The sequence below is a fragment of the Phaseolus vulgaris genome, chromosome 2 (genome assembly GCF_000499845.2).
Source record: "Phaseolus vulgaris cultivar G19833 chromosome 2, P. vulgaris v2.0, whole genome shotgun sequence".
Classification (NCBI taxonomy): Eukaryota; Viridiplantae; Streptophyta; class Magnoliopsida; order Fabales; family Fabaceae; genus Phaseolus; species Phaseolus vulgaris.
In genome coordinates, this window is record NC_023758.2 from 3,106,546 (window position 1) to 3,125,858 (window position 19,313).

The window sequence follows — 19,313 nt, forward strand, 5'->3', positions numbered from 1 at the left end:
TAGAAGACTAAACTCTTCTGGGTTGATTATCTTGATATTTCGCAATAAATTCTGAGGTTTTGTCAAATTAAAGTTTTATTCTTCAATATTTGTAATAGGATGCACTAGATGATCTGGTCTTTTTGAGTTCTAGTTTATGTTATTGGAATTGTTTCTGAATGTATGTTGATGATTCAATGTTGTTCTCTAATTGGAATTCTTGTTTAGTAAACATTATAACAATCTCTTATTTACTTAACTCAATAAGTAAAAGACTAAAAACCTTATAAGTAGACGCATGAAGACACGTAAGGTACTTAATGAATTAGTGAATGCATGTTTCATTAGTTAGATTCTATTGAACTGGCTCAAACATGTTTGGTAATTCGATCTTTTTTTGGAGATTGAATAAATGATATATATGTCAACTGATGAATAAGTTATTGTTGAATGAACTCGAGACTCAACCTTATTTTTTTATCCTCTTACTCTTATCTTTTAAAAAAACTTTTAAACAAATACAATTCCTTTTTAACTATTCTAAAAACTATTGGAATCAATATTTGAAATCTATCTTACTAAATCTATAATTAAATTTGTTGGATGACGACTTGGGGTTAAATGACCCTAACTATACTTAGAATATTGATTATCCCTTTGCATACAATCCATTAGATAGTTTACTACCTGAACATTTTTATTTGGTTGAAACGACATCAATCAATGAAATGATCGTCACTTTAGATGATGTGTCGATATTGTTGCATCTCAGATGGACATAGTTTTAGTTGAGAGTTTTTGTCATGTATTAAAGTTTTGTATTTTAAAACTAGCAATTATATTGTACAAAAAATTTAATCATTAATATATGAGATATTGTGATGATTTATGATAAATGTGTTATTAGTTTAATTTACGTGAATATTATTAGTATTAAAAAATAATAATTATGTTTAAAATAAAATAAAAAAACTCTTTAAAATTAATTTTGTTTGAATTTAATTGTACAACAAATATAAAAAAAAAGTACAAAGATGATGTATTCTAGAATATATATTTCAAAATAAAAAAATTTATTTTAAATTCTATATTCTGGAATAAAATTTCAAAGAACAAAATTGATTTTTTAAATTATACGAGGGTGTCATTTTAAATTATGGAGTTGCAGAATGAAATGCTTCAACATTCAAGTTCTGGACTGTACAGTCCCTTAATTAACAGCAGCCCAGCCCAAAGCCTACTATATAATATTTGTTATATTTTTCAAAATCTAGTAAAATTTTTTTTTTTAAATATGATACATAGAGTCAGTATAGTCACAGTTAACAGTAAAAACAAGGCTTAAATGTATATTTAAATATATTTTAAATTCATAGATTTCAAACCGGTCTATTTTCTTTAAAAGTTAATTTAGTTCTCAAACTTTGAAAAGTATATGAATTTATTTTTTTTATCAACTTTTTTAACTACAAAAAATGTCATTAAATGTTTCTAAGTATAGAAAAGACTAATTTTATATATTATGTAAATTTAATTTTTCTATCAACTCTGAATATAAAAAAATAGTTACTAAATATCAATTTTAAGTATATAAAAAATTAAAGAACACATTTTTCCAAAGGTGTAGATATGAATTCATTAAGTATAAGGATAAAAATACGTTTAAAGAATGTTGTCAAAACAATACTTTCCCAAAAATTAACCGATCCAGTTTAAAACTTCCAAAAGTGTAAAAACACACTTTCCCTTGTGACCGACTCACTGATGCATTACTATACAAAAAAAAACAATGTAAAGTTTCATCTCTGTATTTTTGGCCCTCAAAAAAGTATCTCTGGTCTACGTAGTAAACTTATTACTGCTTGAGGTAGAGGTGTAAAGTTCTTCAGCAAATCAAGCAAGTGTTACATCAAAACAACATTTTTCAAAAACTAGTTCCTCAACTTCAATAGTTTTCACATAAAAAAGAAACATAGAAAAAACTAACAAGTTCAATCCGCCACCTACGTACTTACAAATGTCCACAGGTGCTCCTTTTGCAAGTGTGTTCTGTTAAATGAACTTAATTTGATTAAAAATACGTCCCTCACAGACTTCTCCAAGTGTTCATAATAAAGTCTTCCCAATCCAGTATCTCGCAGCTTCAAAATCCAATATCAATTTTACAGGCACCAACCCATCACCTCCAAAGAAAAACATCAGTGAGGAGGCAGTGAATCCATAATATCTTCCGAAGAAAAATTATTGGGTTTGAGAATTCTCTTGTAAGTTGGAGAAATTTCACGGAAGATGGCATAAACAAGCATCAGTCAAGCATATAGATTCTGGAGGCAATGTCCTGGACCAGCCAATCAAATCCCTCTAGCAGACCCTCACCAGTGTATGCGCTACAGCCAACTATCTGCCAATGCCGAGATTTATCCATGGCTTCCAAGTTCAGCACCTACATGATTAGTGTATATTAGAAACATTTGTAACGGAAGTTACTTGTTGGTGGATTCGGGATCTTAGGATATGAAAAGTTAAAAAATTTCTCTCTGAAATTTAGTTCCTGTGTTTCCTGAAAATATATAAAAACCAACTTTTGCTAATACTTACATATACTCCAAATAAACCTATTCCTTGACCACTTCAAGTAAACCAGAATCGTCCTAAAATCAGTTTGTTGAATATGCTAGGCTGCTTCTCTAAAGAAATTCAGGAAATTGTACCCAGTTTAAGGAAGAAACACCATATAAAATTAAGCTCACCTTAGCTATTTCTTCAGGTGTAAGGGCACCTTTTATATCCTGTTTATTTGCTAATATCAGTAAAGTTGCTCCAGACAGCCTCTGTTGGATGAAGAAGAAAAGCATTGTCAACACCAATACTCAACAAACACCCACATGAATAAAAAAGGAAAAGGATTAATCATATAATCTTTCCAAATGGTAAACAACAAGCTACAACAACAACAGTTTATTTTCTTGATACAACTATCCTTATCCAACCAGATGAGGTTGACCACATAAATCCGTTTGTTTCAATTAAAGACCATATGTGTCAAAGGCAAGTACTTATGGTGTGGTAAAAGCATTGGATCAAGAGTGAAAATATCAAACATTTACTCAATGCAAAGTATTAACTTTAGACAATATTAGCACAAAGCATCAATAGAAGTATAGAACTTTATGCCAATGAAATAAAAAAGAGAGTCCAAAAGCATGACTGAATAAAATATCTTAAATTATGAACACCATTAACATGTATACAACTTGTTTGTCAATAAGCAAGAAACTTTTGGATTGAACAAACCTCTTCCTTGAGAAGGTTATCCAACTCCAATTTGCAATCATCCAACCTTCTCAGATCTGAACTGTCAACCACCCAAACCAACCCATCTGTTTGCTCAAAGTAATTTCTCCAGTAAGATCTTATTGTTTTCTGCCCCCCAACATCCCATATATTTAGGGTGTACCTGCAAATGTCAATTGAAATCATAAAGTAAAATGAAAGCAAATAATTTGAAGCTATTATAATGCGATTGAGGGGTTAAAAAGTGAAAAATACTTTTGGTAAGTAATGGTTTTGATGTTGAAGCCAAGCGTGGGACTGATGACGCTAGTGTCCTCTCCGTTTATCTTCAAAACGATTGTAGTTTTCCCCGAATTGTCCAATCCGCTGTACAAAAAGTGATTCCAGGTTTGAATCAAAACGATTTATGGGTAAAGAAAACAAACAGAAATTGGAATTGAAGAAACAACTTACACCATCAAAATTCGCATTTCCTTCTCTTTCCGCTTGATTTTTCTGATGATGCTCAGAAGACCCATTTGGCTCCCAAACACTTCCACTCAACTTCGAACCAAAAATGCGTTTCGATCTCCAATTAATTTGAAAAGCTAATAAATATTTCACACTTCAGAGTGCTTTTTCTTTCTTTTTCATTGTGAAAATGATAATGTTTTACGCCAAATTAGAAAAAAAATGGTTTATAAAAAGATACTAAAAAAATTCAAATGTTTTTACTTTTCCTACGCACATTTAATTATAAAAGAAATCATATTAGGAAACTACTTTATCATTAACATAATGTAATATCCCAATATAAAACAATATATAGTATAAGCATTATCTAAAAGGGATTATGAATATATGAAGTCATTAAATCACATGAAAAATTATGCTAAGATAGATAAGATACAAAACACAAAGCCACAAGCTCAAATAAATATATTGGTGTAGAAGTAAATGATAAATAACTTTTTATTTTATAGAAAAAAATACATTGTAAATTTCTAATCAATTAATTTAAAGATATTAGTCATTTTTTTGGTTGGAAGAGGAAATTAGTGATCATTATTTATTTATATAATAAAAGCACCACAATGATGTAATTTATTTTAAAAATTACTGAAACTGGTCATTTAAAAAAGAAACTACGCATTTCGGTAAGTTATATCTAGAAGTACAATTTTACTAAGAAAAAAAAATCAGACTTCCAAATGAATTGTATTATTATTACTAGCAGAAATATAGTCATTCTTGCGCCATTTGTATTTTTTATTTTTATTTTTATTATTTTATATATATATATATATTAAAAATAACTATAAATTTATAATAATAAAATAACTCAATAATAAATTAAATGTTATCAAATAAATAATTTATTGTTTTTTTCATGAAATTAAAAAAATAAAAAATAAATAAATATTGATATAAGAGTAAAATTGAGAAATAATTCATAAACACAAAAAAAAAAAACAATTAAAAGGAAGCATACCAAAGATAATATAAATAACACATATTCGAAGAATCAGATACCTCATCATATACAATCCTATGAGAACCAAGTACCGAGCGTCTTTGCTGACTTTGAGCGTAAAAATGCCTTCTACAAGTAACAAGTACCCTGAATCTAGATTACAAGCAAACCAGAAGCTAAGACTAAAAAAGAAAAATGAAAAATTTGCAAAGAAATGAACTAAAGGAAAAAAAGATAGAAGAATGATCTTAATAGTTCTCTAGATAGATATACATATTATTAATATTATAAATTTAATAATATTATTAGTATTATATTAATAATATGAATAAAATTAATAATATTAGTAATAATAATTTAATAATACCAAAAGAGAGAAAAAAAAGAGTTCAGAACTTAAAAAATGAGGTACGGCAACATGCCACCGTATTCCAAAAATACATGAAAACAATCGGCTCCAAACATTAATGTACACCAAAGAATCCCTAAAGACGTGTCTAAAATTTCCAGCTCAAAACACCATTGCTACAGTGCAATAATTAATATATCCTGTATGTGTTATGCCATATTATCACTTTTGCTCTACAACATTAATCCTACATTTGACTAATTCCTCCATGCTACTTAATGTTAATTTTCTACCGACAAAATTAGCTAGATACCGAGCAAAATTCTCTCAATATACATATTGATAAGATGACCAAATCAATACTAATTCATGAGCCTTGGGGCTTCAGAAAATATACACTCCTCACAAACCCTTTCCCAATTTCCCCCACTGCTTTTAACACCTTCCAAGAATTATCTTCTTCATCAGCTACTTCCTCGTGCTTCCGCTTCTACAAAGAAAGGAAAAATGGTGATCAGAAGATCTATTAGTTGAGATTTGTAAAGAATCCATAATATACTTCGCAAAAATCCCAGTAATATAAACGCAAATTGTATACCTTGGAAGAATATGATTCCCCCCATGTTAGGCCAATAATATCCCCTCCCAGATAATCATGCCATACTTTGAATGAGGCTGAGAACTCAAGCTGCAAGTGAGAAATGATATGTAACTAATTAGCGAAGAGGATATTGTGCAAAGGTTACCCACATATTCAACATCAAATCACTTCCACTGTACTTGCCTTTAAATCTCTGATAAAGCACTTTGATGGATCAAAATCTACCAGCAACTTATTTTTAAGTTCCTCTGGCCTGCCCTTCAAATCTTTAGGCAACAAAAAGGGTTGAAAACACTTGCTGGCTTGTCCTTCTGCAACATGTATTCCTGCCAGCAAAGCAATTGAGAATACCATTTGATTAATTAAGCATAACTTGTGAAAGGGAAACGAATAATTTATAGATGTACAAGATCAAGCTATCAATAATTACTATTCTTTAACATATTAATTCCTTAGTCTAACGAGTTTGAACCCATGTCACCCTGCATTATAAATGTATGTTTCATACATAGTACAACATTTTATGTGATGTCACCACACTTGACCACACGATAAAAAAACGTTAACTATGAAATAATGTAGTATCTACCTTGCTCCAACTATAACTACCAACCAATTACATAACCCAAACCTCACCATCAAATCATTTAAAAGTAAACTACCAGCTACTAATTGTACCATACCATGATTAACTTCTGAAGGGAAGAGAAGCCTTTGGGGATACGGGAGAGTGTCCTTGTGGAGAATAATTACTGCATCATAATTGTTTAAAGGAGTCCTGAATAGGCACTGCAGCAAGAATGAAAATACTCAAACAATGTCTCCCGAAATATCTCTTCTACAACTAGAAGTTGAAACGAGAAAATAGCTGAAAATTTTAATCTACTCACCTCCCATCTATATGGACCAATCTCCTCTTGAAATGTGAGTTTTGTCAGCAAATTGGCACTGCTTCGAGCATATGCAACTAACCTTTTCAGTTCCTGGTAAAATCACAAATATTGGTACATAGTCACAAGGCAACCACCGTGTCATCATAAATCATAAGTTAACAAACGCTTGAAACAGATGCAACAGAATCCTTGGAGTAAAAACAGTGTTAAAATGCAGACATGAAGGCTAAAACATCAACATATTGGAATACTTATGTATGGAAAACTGAACAACACACTGAGAATTTCCTATATATTCTTGAGAACACTCAACTTTAACCAAACCCCAACTACTGAGAACACTCTTGCATAATTTTTTAGTTAACCCAAGTTATAGTTTTATATTGTAGAGAATATTCCTTGAATTATGTGACAACAAAATGGAGTGAGGAATGAATCAAGAAACTTCATGGCCTCAAGCGTTACTTATCTAATAAAACTCAAGCATTTCCAATTTGAAGAGCAACTAACCATTCCACTAGGTGATAATCCAGTCCAAGCCTCAGATTCTTTATCGTAAACTGTAGCTAAGAACATTGCTGGCCCTACACTTTGTCCACTCTCTCCCTGACTTTTTCTTCTTAGGAAAAAGTTGTCCTGAAAATCCATATTAAATATATTTTCAGAGACCAACATTATCAAGATTTAACTAATCATGTACTACTCAGACACAAAACTTACATTTATTTCTTTCTCGTCACTTTGGCTCAAGTCATTATTTATGTCAACAACCAGCGGAGAGAAAGTCCAATCATAGTGTGAGAGTAGCCGCAGGAACCTGTCAAACAAATCAATAAGCATAAGATGGAATTACAATATATTTTAAAAATACTTCTGAATGACCTAAGCCCTTTGCAGCTTTCTCATATGTGAAAGCCAAGCCCCAAGAATTTGCTAGAAACCCAAAAATAACAAGGGGTAGGAAGGGGCTCAATGTAGAGGATCATGACTAAGGGAGAGAAAAAGTAACAGATGAAGTGGCAGAAATGTGAGAGAATGATGGATACAATATGTCTGTTTGTGGATGAAATGAGCCTGGGACTTCTGCAAGAGACTAGGCTGGAAATTCCAGAGAAAGGTATATTGAATTTCATCATTCTGTGCCGTAATATTTTGGTACCCATTATTTGGACATCCAAACATCATACCCAGTTCTTAAACCCCTATAAGCAAATTGATACAATATCTGCAGTAATATGTTCCAGGATATTCTGCTGAGAATATAGGTTTAAAGCAATGAAGAGTTTACTGACTACAGCTTAGTACTCAGTGTTTTCGGACAAAATAGGAAGGTTTTGATATATCTTCTTAGCCAGGAAGCTAGTCCTTTTAAAGAGAAAAGGATAATGAAAGAAGAAATTCATTAAGGAGAAGAGATTAATATAGTACAGTTTAATGTTAAAGAGATGAGTGCAAGACTTTGAGAGTAAGCGATGCAATGTTGAAGCAAACACTGATTAAGTAGTCATTTCATCCTGTCAAAAGTAATTGGTTAACAATGATTAGGAAACTAACCTCAAAAACCCAGTGATCCGCGAACAGGGAACATCAAATGGCAAAGGATTAAGAAAAAGATATGCAACCAATAGTTCGACAGCCTCTTCTACCATGCAAGCTGAAAATAGATGTGAAGCAGCCCATCGTTTTGCAAGTCTAGACACATAAAAGATCTACATGAGCTTCAGATTATAAATGAAATTTAGCTTGACATGGAAATCTGACAAAATTCACCTAACTACTGGTCCAAATATTGGATAACGACTTTGTAATCCATTGATCATGTTACCATGCTGACTACGGATAAAAAGTTTCTTGTCAACAGAAGGAACTTGCTTAGCCTGATAATCCCCAACTGCATGTTATAATGGTTTGATAAGTTAAATTGAGAAGTGGCATTTCCAATTAAATCATCATAATCATATACAAAGTGGAAGTACGTACTTTCCTTCTTTAGCAAACTAAGACCTCTCTCGTGCAAAATTTTTAGACGAAAAGCATATCCTGACATTAACACATCCACATTATCCTCAGTGGCAGTGCATGTCATCCCCCACGTCTTTTGAAGACTGCCATAATAAGATTATCACATCTTAATAAATATAAAAAAAAGAATAAGATCCTGAAATGAATAAAGGATCTACAGCCTACCTCGATCCAATTTCAAAAAGGAAGCTAGATTTTGTTTTTTCAATTGCAATTTCATCCATTGGCCAGTTCCCAGAACCTTCCAGCTGTAAAGGGCAAAAGAATTAGCTCTTCAATTGTCTCGTAAAAACACCAGGACACTAAGCACAACTGGTGTGTTAAGCCATACCTGAATCATAACTTCCAGTGCTTGAACGCATGATGGAACAAACTTACTCAATCTGAGAGATTCAATTTTTTCATTAGCTAGAAGATGAGGTTCAGGAGGGAAGACCGATGTAAACCTGAAAGCTGTTAAATGACAACAAGTATAGAACATTAGTTGAGCTGAAGCTTAAATGAGATGCAACATTAACTTTAACCTCCTTATACTTTTTTTTCTTTGCAATTTTTTTCAAGGTTTTAATTAACAATAAAAACACACCAACAAGCATTACAGATCACTTCAAAATATGGTACAAGAAATCTATAAGGAGCCTATACATGAATAATTAAAATATTTGTCTAGGAGGGTAAAATACCAGAGTCTAAAGGCTGTACACTGGACACCTTCAAAGGAAGGTCTTCAATAAGACGCAAGCGTTTTGATAAAACATCAAATGCCGCAAGCAAACTACCAGAGTATGATATAGGATCTGTAGGTGAATCATTTCAAAAGCATTGCAGCAGTTAACAAGTAGGCATATGGCATGAGACCGGAAAAGGGAGAATTCAGTCATTACCTCCAGCACCATGAAGCAAAGAGAAATCAAGTTGATCCACAACAACTACAATATTTTCCTTGGATAAAGAAAGATGTCGACTAAGTACATGCTCAGCTATTCTTTTCAAAACAAGATGTCTAGCCCATTGCTCACTTTCCCATACTATAAAATATTTTAGGAGAGAAAACATCACCATGTCAGTAGTTGTCAAGATAATTTATCTCAATTAACATGGAAAGTTGTGATGTGATGCTCATAAAAGATAAAAAATGAATTATAGCAATAGATGCATCACCTGTGCTTTCTGCAATTCTGCCATCTTTAAATCTTCTTAGCTCTGCTTTCTCTCCCCAAAACTTTTGAAATTCAAGAGCCTGCTTCAAATCATGGGTGAACATTGCATTACATTCAGCAACCCAAATGGGAAAGCAAAAAGAAAAGTGGGTATGAGCACAAGAATATATACCTCTTCTTTACTTTCGGCATTTGGGCCAATATCAACCATCCTATATGCTTTCTCCAAAGTACTCACTGAAATTCCTATGAACAAGGGCTTTTTATCAAATACCGACAAGCCCTGAGATTGTGAATTCAGTTAGAAATAGAACACAAGACGCAAAGCTTGAAAGCACATTTTAAATGGGATACTGAAATTCATGCTTAAAATCATACATCGTCCACTCTCCACTGGCATTGTGTATTTCTCCATGTAACTTGAATGACTTTTGCTCTATCATTTAACCCTTTAGATAAAATACCATGTATTTTATCCTCGTATGATCTCCAGCACTCATCATCCAAACAAAATCCCATTGCACATACCTCCTTCTTTCCCTTCAAATTTATTCTACAAGATCAAAACACGTAATAATATAAACTTACAGTTTTTATAACATGAAGCAAGCCATAATTAAATCTATTTAAAGGACATAATATCCCGTCATAAAATAAAGTGTTTGAATAGACAAGCATATATAACTCAGAGAAAAGTAAAGGCAGAGGGGAAAAGGTTAACAAGTCTCCAACGTGTTATAAGGTACCAAGGATAAGCACAAGCATCAAAATAAGTGTCAAAAGGCTTTACACCATTATGATTAATATGTTTTCACATTCCATATCCATGTTTATATGCCAACATTCACTAACATTGACATTTTCAAACACCTTTGAGTCACCAGTGGAAATTAAGATGATACAAAACCTTATAAACAGATTACACTTATAATTGGTTTGATTTGAAGTACCACCATATCTCAGACAACCTTAAATACCCTCTTTAAAATTCTACCAGGCAACTATTGCTCCAATTTAAACCCATTTATAACTCTCAATCCAAATCTCCAGCCTATCCACCTGTATCGGCGGTGTTCATCTGTGAAACCTCAATTAATACTTAGTACAACACATTTGGATATGACAATTTTTGGAAATTAAGGATTTGATACATTTTAGATACGATGATAAAAGAAATATGAAAAATGTGTATATACAAATATTAAAAAATCCAATAATTAAAAACAATCTTGTATCACGATGTAAAATATTTATTATAAATCTAAAATGCAATTTATATGTTCAAAAATACATATTTCTATAAACTTTTTTAACAAAGTGGTTTAGTTTAGACAAACTTAACCCTACAAAACAGACTTGTAAATTGTAAGGTGAGGTGTGGTATAACATGGTGAGTGGCCTTTTAAAAAATCTAGAATAGACTTTGATACCATCTTACAAAGTGTAGACCTAACTTATATTATAATATAATTTATATATTTATTTATTTAATATAAATCTAGCTATATAAACAAAATATCTATCCAATACATTAACCTTTTAATCAACATTTAAAAAACTTTTTTAAAAGACAAAAATAAATCCTATTGATTGAAGGAGTATAAAAACAATAAATAATCATAAAAGCACACGTGGATAGAATATAAAATTATTTCTATGATAAAATTATTAAACAAATAATATTTTTAATTGTGTATTTATTATGTAGTCAGGTTGGGTTAGGATCTCGAGTTTAAAATTCATGAATCCGTTACCCAACACAAAAAATGTACTTGGATTGTGTTGGGCAGGTTCGTGGTTGAGTCCAACCCACAATACCCTACCCATAATACAATCAAAGAAGCAAAGCTGCCAATCACTGTCAATGACAAAGAACTATTAAATAAACATTACCTCATACAGTAATCATATTTAACAGCATCGTCAATCTTGGTCATAAAAACTTCTTCAAATCCACCATCTCTACACTTTTCTAAGCACTTAAGTGTCATAGCAGCCTCATCCTGAAGCTGAATAGGGAAGAATATCCAAAATAAATACATAATCAAATTGAGAACTACAACATTTATAATATTGAAAAAAGAAGTTGGTTTGTGGTTCTTATGTACCCGTGTAAAACCATTCCTAGACATTCGGAAAGCTAGATTGAATCCTCCAGAAGGATGACATATGACAATTGGAAATGACTCTTTAAGTTGAATCTTTTGCTGCAAATAGGAATGGTGAACAAAACATATGACATGAGAAAAGAGAAGTCCAGGAAACAATTTAATCATATAAGCTGTTGTGCGATCCATTCATTAAGGATTAAAACTAGAGCCTAAGCAATTGAAAACACAACAAAGCTTCTTTGCGTCAAAAGCTTTACTTTACATTATCAAACTACGATTTATTTAAAAATTGAAAAAATAAATAATAGCTTTTTGTTCATTTTTTTCAAGTGCTTTAAAAATAATAATTCTTCAAAATTAGGTTTAACAAACACAACCATCAAAACAACAAAACAAAAGAATAAAAAATACATAAAACATGGAATCAAAATGATACATAAAATAGAATTACAAATGTAAAAATAATTAAGGAAAAAAAACAAGCAGAGATCCAGACCTCTTTAGTAATATGGATCTGGCCTTCGTTTGGAAAGTAGAACACTCGGCTCCGCGACTCTGAGGTGGCTGCAAAACCACCATCATTAATAAATAGCTATCTATTGTGCCAATACATATTCAAGCCCCATTCCCAATCTGTGCCAATTTTAGAGTCAGCAGCCAATTGCAAAACGACATTTTTTTCTTATTTATTGGCAATTCCTTTGGATGGAAAAGAAAAGGAATAGGTTTCGAAGACAGAACTCAAACCAAATATACACACCAGAAAAATAAAGATATTGAGAATACATATAAGAGAAGTCAAACAAGTAACAGTAATGTTTTCATAACACTCTAACAAAAGAAAAGATATTTTAGACTCTTAGAAGACTAAACAATGTTTTCCATAGCATTTTATTCAAACATGGATGTGTATCACAAACATAACATATTACACAATACTTAATTTGTGTAAGTACACATGCATTGACAACCGTAATCACCAATATGAATAGCTTAACTCTCATAACAGACCAATCTTAGCCCACTAACATGACCAGGGGTGCTGAAAAAAATGAACTGAAATGTAAGGGAGAGACTATACACATACCAATGAAGTTCAAGGTGACGCGAATTATTTCAGTTGCCTTCATTGAATTGCTAATATGTTGCTTAGAAGCAAGATATGCCAGTATGACAGAAATCAAAAAACCATTCAGGCAATCATGAACATATACTGAACTTCTTTGTCGGGCCCAAACCTATATCAATGAGGACAAGTTGATTCAGCGTTTCGCTGTGCAATTTTTATTCATTGAATCCCACACATAAATACCCAAAAACAATCAAATATCAAACCTTAAGCAGGATTAAAGCCTCTCTTAGTTCCTTCCATCCAACAAAATACTTGTTGATGAAGTCAGTCTCCTCTATAAACATGTCTTCCAGAATACTAGAGTTGTACTTCGGTGTAGCCTGAAGATCAATCCCTTCAAGATATCAACAATCAATCATCAAAACACTGTCAAAAGAAGAAGCAACAATCTCGGAGAAATAGAACAAAGGTATTGTAAAAACAGACCATTACTCAAGTTATGAATGTTGTTGCGCTTCAAGTTCAACTTCGCTATGCTAAATATAGCCTTAGCAGACGGAATAATTCTTACAAAAAAACCAGGAACTTCAACAAGCTTCGCAGCTGCAATTATTTTCATTGTTAGAATAACCAACATTATTTCAGAGGCATTACATTAAATAGCGACTCGGACCCGGAAAGCAAACCTGGGTACACAATGAGCAAGGGCTTTCTGGCTTCATTCTGTATAGTGGACCATTCAACCCTGTCAATAGATGAAGACCTCTCCAAATACTTCTTTATCAAGCACAAATACAGACACCTCTTGGCATAGTATCTGTAATTTAAATAATCCTTCTCATGGAAGCATTCCTAACAAAGTACGAAAACAATTGAAAACAGTTACGAAGGCAGAAACACACGCCTCACATTGATAAATTAAATCAATCATCAATTAATTAATATGTAAATTTCCTTATCACTATTATTTTTTCCAGTGATTGTACCTTTGGTAACCTGATAATTAGATCAGCATTAACTTCAGGCCTCGCAATACTCTGTATGGAGTAACTTCCACCAGTCTTAATAAACTCTGGCTTCTTAAACTTAAACTCGACCTTATCGGCGCCAATGTCCGCAACAAAGCGCGATGCTAAATCCGCAGTTACCTGCGAATTCACGCGCATTCAGAAATACTAGTGTTGAATGCAGCGAAAATCAAAGTAGAGAGAAAGGCGAATAGAATAATGACCCTGAAATCGTTGGGGATTTTGTCAATGGAGGCTTTGATGGCGGAAACGGTGTTGTCAACGAGCTTAGTGAACTGAGGAGTGTAATCTAGGTTGACCTCTTTCAATAGCTCCGACACCTTTAACTCCGTTGATTCCATGGCGATAGCTTCGGCCTCCATCGTCGTGAGTGTGGTGGAGACGCGGCAGAATGACTAATGGGTTTAGGGTTTATGGCAGAATGAGGCCCTTGACTTTGACTCTTACTTTGCGTTTGCGCGAAGTAAAGAGGGAGGGATAAGCGATGGGTGAAACAGTAGAAATGGTTTCGTTTCGGCAAATATCAGGTATTTACTTTTTCTGTTTTCACAAAAATACAAAAGATTAAAAATATATTAATTATCTTCTTGCTCAAATAAATTTTCTTATTATACTTTTTATTCTTTATTCTTTACATAATATTATGTGAGATAATTGATAAAGAAAGATTAAAAATATATTAATTGACAATATTTTTATTACTCAATTATATTATGATATTTTTTTTTCATGCTATTATGCTCAATAAGTGATAAAGAAAGATTAAAAATATTTTAATTGAAAAATTCTTATTGCTGAGTTAGATTGTGATAGTTTTTATTCTTTACATGATATTATGCTGAAATAATTGATTAGAAAATATTAAAACTGATAATATTTTTGTTATTTACTTATGTTTTAATATTTATTATTTTTATATTATATTAGACTGAAATAACTGATAAAGAAAGATTAAGATATATTAATTGATAATATTTTTGTTACCCAATTATGTTATGATATTTTGTATTCTTGATACGATATTATGCTTAAATAACTGATAAAAAATATTAAAAATATTTTGTATTCTTTACATAATATTACACTGAATAAGTGCAATAGGATCCCTAAATCTCCATAAAGAGAGTAAGGCTCCAATAAATTAAGGTAATTCATATATTTTTAATAATATTATACTCAAATATTTTAATACATATTACACTTAAATATTTTATAATTGTTGGAGTATTATTTTCTGAAGGTAGAGTCTATGTAGTCACTTACTTTGTGACTTTCCAACATCAAGATTTACGACTTATAAAAAGATGATCTTAATGTCACATCTGATCATCAAGACTCATCTTGACGAGAACCTTGCATCTTTTTTTTCAAAATTATGAAATTTTGATTTCATATTAATATATAATTTAATTAATTGATACACCCTTTTTGTTCTCTGCTAAAAACATTTTAAATTTAAACGAAAGAATAAAAATTAAACGAAATAATAATGACTGAGTAATTTATAATAATAAACTTAAGAATACATTAACGTTGTCTACATACTTATTTTTTTTAAAATAATTATTATAAATATCAATAGTAACATTTTTAATTAAACAATAATTTCCATATATATATATATATATATATATTTATTGATAAAGATGACAATGTCTGATCTTTCGACCTTCAACTCATCATAGTCTTATTGACCTACGTATGTGGCAGGGGACATGTAAGTAAGATCATGGGTTTGGCCCAATGATTGGTCTTTTGTGGGTTATTTCTCGACCTGTGTATCTAACATTATCATGGAGCACAAGTCAAAAGGATCTCAATCAATTAACCTTAATCATTCAATTAAGACATAATAATGACTAAACGCAGAGATGTTATAACTCGGTCTATATATATATACCAGAGTACACTCTACAAAAATGATCATCTAATACACAACATACAACATAGGGAGTACTTTCAACTCATATTTACACTATACTCATTATATTTTATATTTTTACTAACTTGAGTGATGGAGTATCTTTAATAGGTAAAACCCTTCGGAATTTAACTGATCTCAACTACATGCTCTGGTCAAGAGAGACATCCATCTTGGATAGAACAATTGGGATTTTTTTGTTGTGGTTGGAGATCACATGGTACTCTTTGCTCTGCCGGATTTTGATTCGGAGCTCACCTCCTCCTCAACAACGACAAGAATCTGGAGATGTTTCGGTGTCACGAAATGTTTCACTGAGTCCATAGTGGACCCAAAAATGTTCCTAGCCAAGATATTGAGAAAGTTAAAGCTATCAGCATTCAATCTATCTTACATAAAGATAATGTAGAGTTATATTTAAAAACACCTTAGGAATAAATGGTTTAAAACTTATACTAACCGCATAAAAGTTTATATGATTTTTTTTAAAAGAATAATACTCATTAATTATATCAATCTCGTTATCTTCTCATTATATTAAAATAGCTTAAACATTTAAGATTGATTTTGAATCTCTAATCAACATTTAATATTGATTGAAGAAAGAATAAAAAAAAGAATCCGATAGAAAATGTGGAAAATGGGTAAAGCATGAAAGGCATGAAAAAGTGGGAAAAAAAGAAGAAGATAAAACATGGTTAGAGATTTTTAAGTTTTTGTAATGTTCCAGTTTAGATCATTTTTTTCTATAACATTTTGGGACACACTAGCTCATGTAAATTAATCATGCGTTGTTTTATAAATATAAGTGATAAGATGGACAATGATAAAGAGAAACAATATTTCAAATTGTACCGTTCTGGATTTAGTCAGTCATATTCCGAGCTACTAAGTGATCCAAGGTCAATCTTATAAATGTACAATTAATGTGATTATTGATACTCCTACTTATATATATTTAGATTTTATGAAAGGATACCCTAATATGTCACATTAAATACCAATAAAAGATTCAAGCCCATGAAGGCTTATAAATACATGATCACTCACAGAGAGTACTCTAAACTTGAATTTAGCACTATATTCACTATATACAGAGAAATTGATATGTTCTTACTAACTTGAGCGTCAGAGTATTTTATGTAGGTGGAGCCACCCTCACTTCCTAGAGACTGAATCATTAGAGCTTGAAGGAAGACTACTCGGAGCTCACCCGAATTTCGACCGACCTCATCTCGGCGAGAACACAAATCTTGGACATGAAATGTCACGAGCTTTATGTTTAAGTGAAATCATGTTGCGTTCATGAAATAATTGGGCATATCATTTGAAATCATTGAACAATGGTCTTATACCAAGAACATAGAATGTGCATGGAGTTTTTAATGAAAATAATTATTATATGCTCAATTGATATTTTAAATGATATTGTGTTCGCGAAGTAATCGAAAGGAGTTCATATCGTTTGAAATCATTAGACAATGACCTTATACCAAGAACAAGGAATGTGACTAATCTTCATCTCTATTTTAGTTTATCCATGTATTTCTTTTTATTTATAGGTATTTATATTGATAATTTTTCCCATAAGGTTTTTAATGAGAATAATTATTATATGTTCAGTTGATATCTTTAGGGAAGAAAGCAAAATCATTCCAAGTCTTGAACTTGGTTGGTGTCGAGTCCAATGCTTGGTCCACTAAAACAAAACCATTTCAAGTCAATAACTTGAATGGTGTAAAACTCAATGATTGGTCCAATCAAAGAAAACAATTTCAAGTCAATAACTTGGATGGTGTTGAGCCCAATGCTCGATCCACTTAAACAAAATATTTTCAAGACAAGAACTTGGATGGTGTTGAGTCTAATGTTCGGTCCAATCAAACAAAGTTATGTCAAGAACTTGGATGGAGTCGAGCCTAATGCTCAATTCACTCAAATAAAACAAGGCAGATCCTCCCTGCACCAGATCATTTTGGATGACACTTAGTATGCACAAAGGAAAAAACCAGAATACCATTAATGAAATGAAAATTAGGGTTTAGGTAAAATGTGCACCCAACCCAACAGTGCACCCTTCTCTGGTGGCTTCGTCTCCTTCTTCGGTGGATTTGTTTGCTGTCGTTGCAGTGCCTCAACGTTGCTTTTGAGTTCTGATGCTGCCACAGCCACGAGAAGAATAAGAATGGAGGTGTTTGGGTTGCTTTTTGCTCTTTGTTTAAGTTTCCAAGCTTTCGCAACGCTGCCTCACAGTGACCACAAAAAAATGAAGGGTGCATTGTTGGGTTGGGTGCACATTTTACCTAAACCCTAATTTTCATTTCATTAAAAGTATTTTGGTCTTTTCCTTTACATATATTGGGTGCAGTCCAAAATGATTTGGTGTAGAGAGAATCTGCCATAAGACAATTCCAAGTTAAGAACTTGGTTGGTGTCAAACTCAATACTGCACGACGAAAGGTTTAAAGTCATAACCACCTTTTTTTTTAATTGAAGCAATGGACTTTTTTGACACGTGGAAAGATACAACTTTATTGATTAGTCAAACTCATGACGATCAATGTGAAAATAGTTGTAAGCCTTTAAGGCTCGGGTTTGAAGGTGGGGTTGTGTGATGTTATAGGTCGAGTCTAATAATAAGCCTCTAAGACTTGGGCCTCAGGCTGAGGAGATGTGTGGTGTAATAGGTTGGGTTAGAGTGTTAAAAACATATATTATAAACCAAAGTTTTTGCTACCAAATTTAGAATAAATAATTGGTAGTTAAAACCTTGATTGTTAATCAGATATCAATTTATAAACTATTTAACAATAATATAAACTAATTTAGAAACCAATTTTTTTTTAGTTTAAAAAATGGTTTTTAATTTAGTTACTATTGCAACTAATTATTTTGGTTTCTAAAATTTGATTTTTATTTTATGATTGTCTTGTAGTGTAAGATACAAATGGGAAGAATCTTAATAAAGAAAAACATTAAATATAGTAATCTTGTTATTGCTCCTCTAGTTAAAATAGCTTAAACACTGTAAATTAATTTTAAATGTGTAATCGATATTTAATATTGAAGAAAAACTAAAACAAAAGCAAATATAGAAAAGGAGAAAAAAAAGTAGAACATAAAAGGGATACTTGAGACTAGAAAAAGGAAAAAATAAAACCTGGCTAAAAATCCATGTGTTTATGGCTTAAATAAATGCTGTAATTGAGATTTTTTTTTTTTTTGCTAGAACAACACCTTTTTAATTTATGGCAGTAGGTTTTGTTAAGATGAAATAAAATATACATTTTTTATCTTAAATAAATGTTATGCACGTAAGGTCTCATTATATTCTTTAATATATATTAGTTATATATTTTTTGGATACATTAAAGTATATGAACTTTCAAGATTTAAATTAATGATTATCCATTTGATTTAAAAATTACAT

General features: G+C 31.6%; 2 protein-coding genes across 2 annotated transcripts; both read right to left on the reverse strand.

Annotated features, from left to right (window-relative positions):
• Positions 1–1,883: 1,883 nt before the first annotated feature.
• On the reverse strand, positions 1,884–3,889 carry LOC137810225 (ADP-ribosylation factor-like protein 2). Its single transcript, XM_068611382.1, has 5 exons — positions 3,727–3,889; positions 3,529–3,639; positions 3,274–3,436; positions 2,730–2,810; positions 1,884–2,422 (listed from the first exon to the last, which is right to left on the reverse strand). The coding sequence occupies exons 1-5, from the start codon at positions 3,789–3,791 to the stop codon at positions 2,285–2,287; spliced, it is 558 nt and encodes a 185-aa protein (XP_068467483.1). The 5' UTR covers positions 3,792–3,889; the 3' UTR covers positions 1,884–2,284.
• A 1,211-nt stretch (positions 3,890–5,100) lies between these two features.
• On the reverse strand, positions 5,101–14,466 carry LOC137810226 (uncharacterized). Its single transcript, XM_068611383.1, has 26 exons — positions 14,166–14,466; positions 13,921–14,082; positions 13,621–13,786; positions 13,421–13,537; positions 13,198–13,328; positions 12,950–13,100; positions 12,359–12,426; positions 11,860–11,958; positions 11,645–11,760; positions 10,130–10,304; positions 9,924–10,034; positions 9,753–9,831; positions 9,476–9,619; positions 9,275–9,388; positions 8,923–9,044; positions 8,757–8,839; positions 8,550–8,674; positions 8,340–8,460; positions 8,124–8,261; positions 7,290–7,386; positions 7,080–7,205; positions 6,567–6,659; positions 6,360–6,465; positions 5,860–6,002; positions 5,674–5,763; positions 5,101–5,565 (listed from the first exon to the last, which is right to left on the reverse strand). Exons 1-26 carry the CDS (start codon positions 14,322–14,324, stop codon positions 5,443–5,445), a joined length of 3,159 nt encoding a protein of 1,052 aa, XP_068467484.1. The 5' UTR covers positions 14,325–14,466; the 3' UTR covers positions 5,101–5,442.
• Positions 14,467–19,313: the final 4,847 nt, after the last annotated feature.

What these genes read in the sequence shown, in the direction of transcription:
- LOC137810226 (XM_068611383.1), bottom strand. Translation starts at nt 14,324, where the DNA reads ATGGAGGCCGAAGCTATCGCCATGGAATCAACGGAGTTAAAGGTGTCG. An exon ending in ATGCCGAAAGTAAAGAAGAG is followed by an intron (nt 9,832 to 9,923) that starts GTATATATTCTT and finishes GATTTGAAGCAG; the next exon opens with GCTCTTGAATTTCAAAAGTT. An exon ending in TTGGTCCATATAGATGGGAG is followed by an intron (nt 6,466 to 6,566) that starts GTGAGTAGATTA and finishes TTCTTGCTGCAG; the next exon opens with TGCCTATTCAGGACTCCTTT.
- LOC137810225 (XM_068611382.1), bottom strand. Translation starts at nt 3,791, where the DNA reads ATGGGTCTTCTGAGCATCATCAGAAAAATCAAGCGGAAAGAGAAGGAA. An exon ending in GAAATGCGAATTTTGATGGT is followed by an intron (nt 3,640 to 3,726) that starts GTAAGTTGTTTC and finishes CTTTTTGTACAG; the next exon opens with CGGATTGGACAATTCGGGGA. An exon ending in CACCTGAAGAAATAGCTAAG is followed by an intron (nt 2,423 to 2,729) that starts GTGAGCTTAATT and finishes CTAATCATGTAG; the next exon opens with GTGCTGAACTTGGAAGCCAT.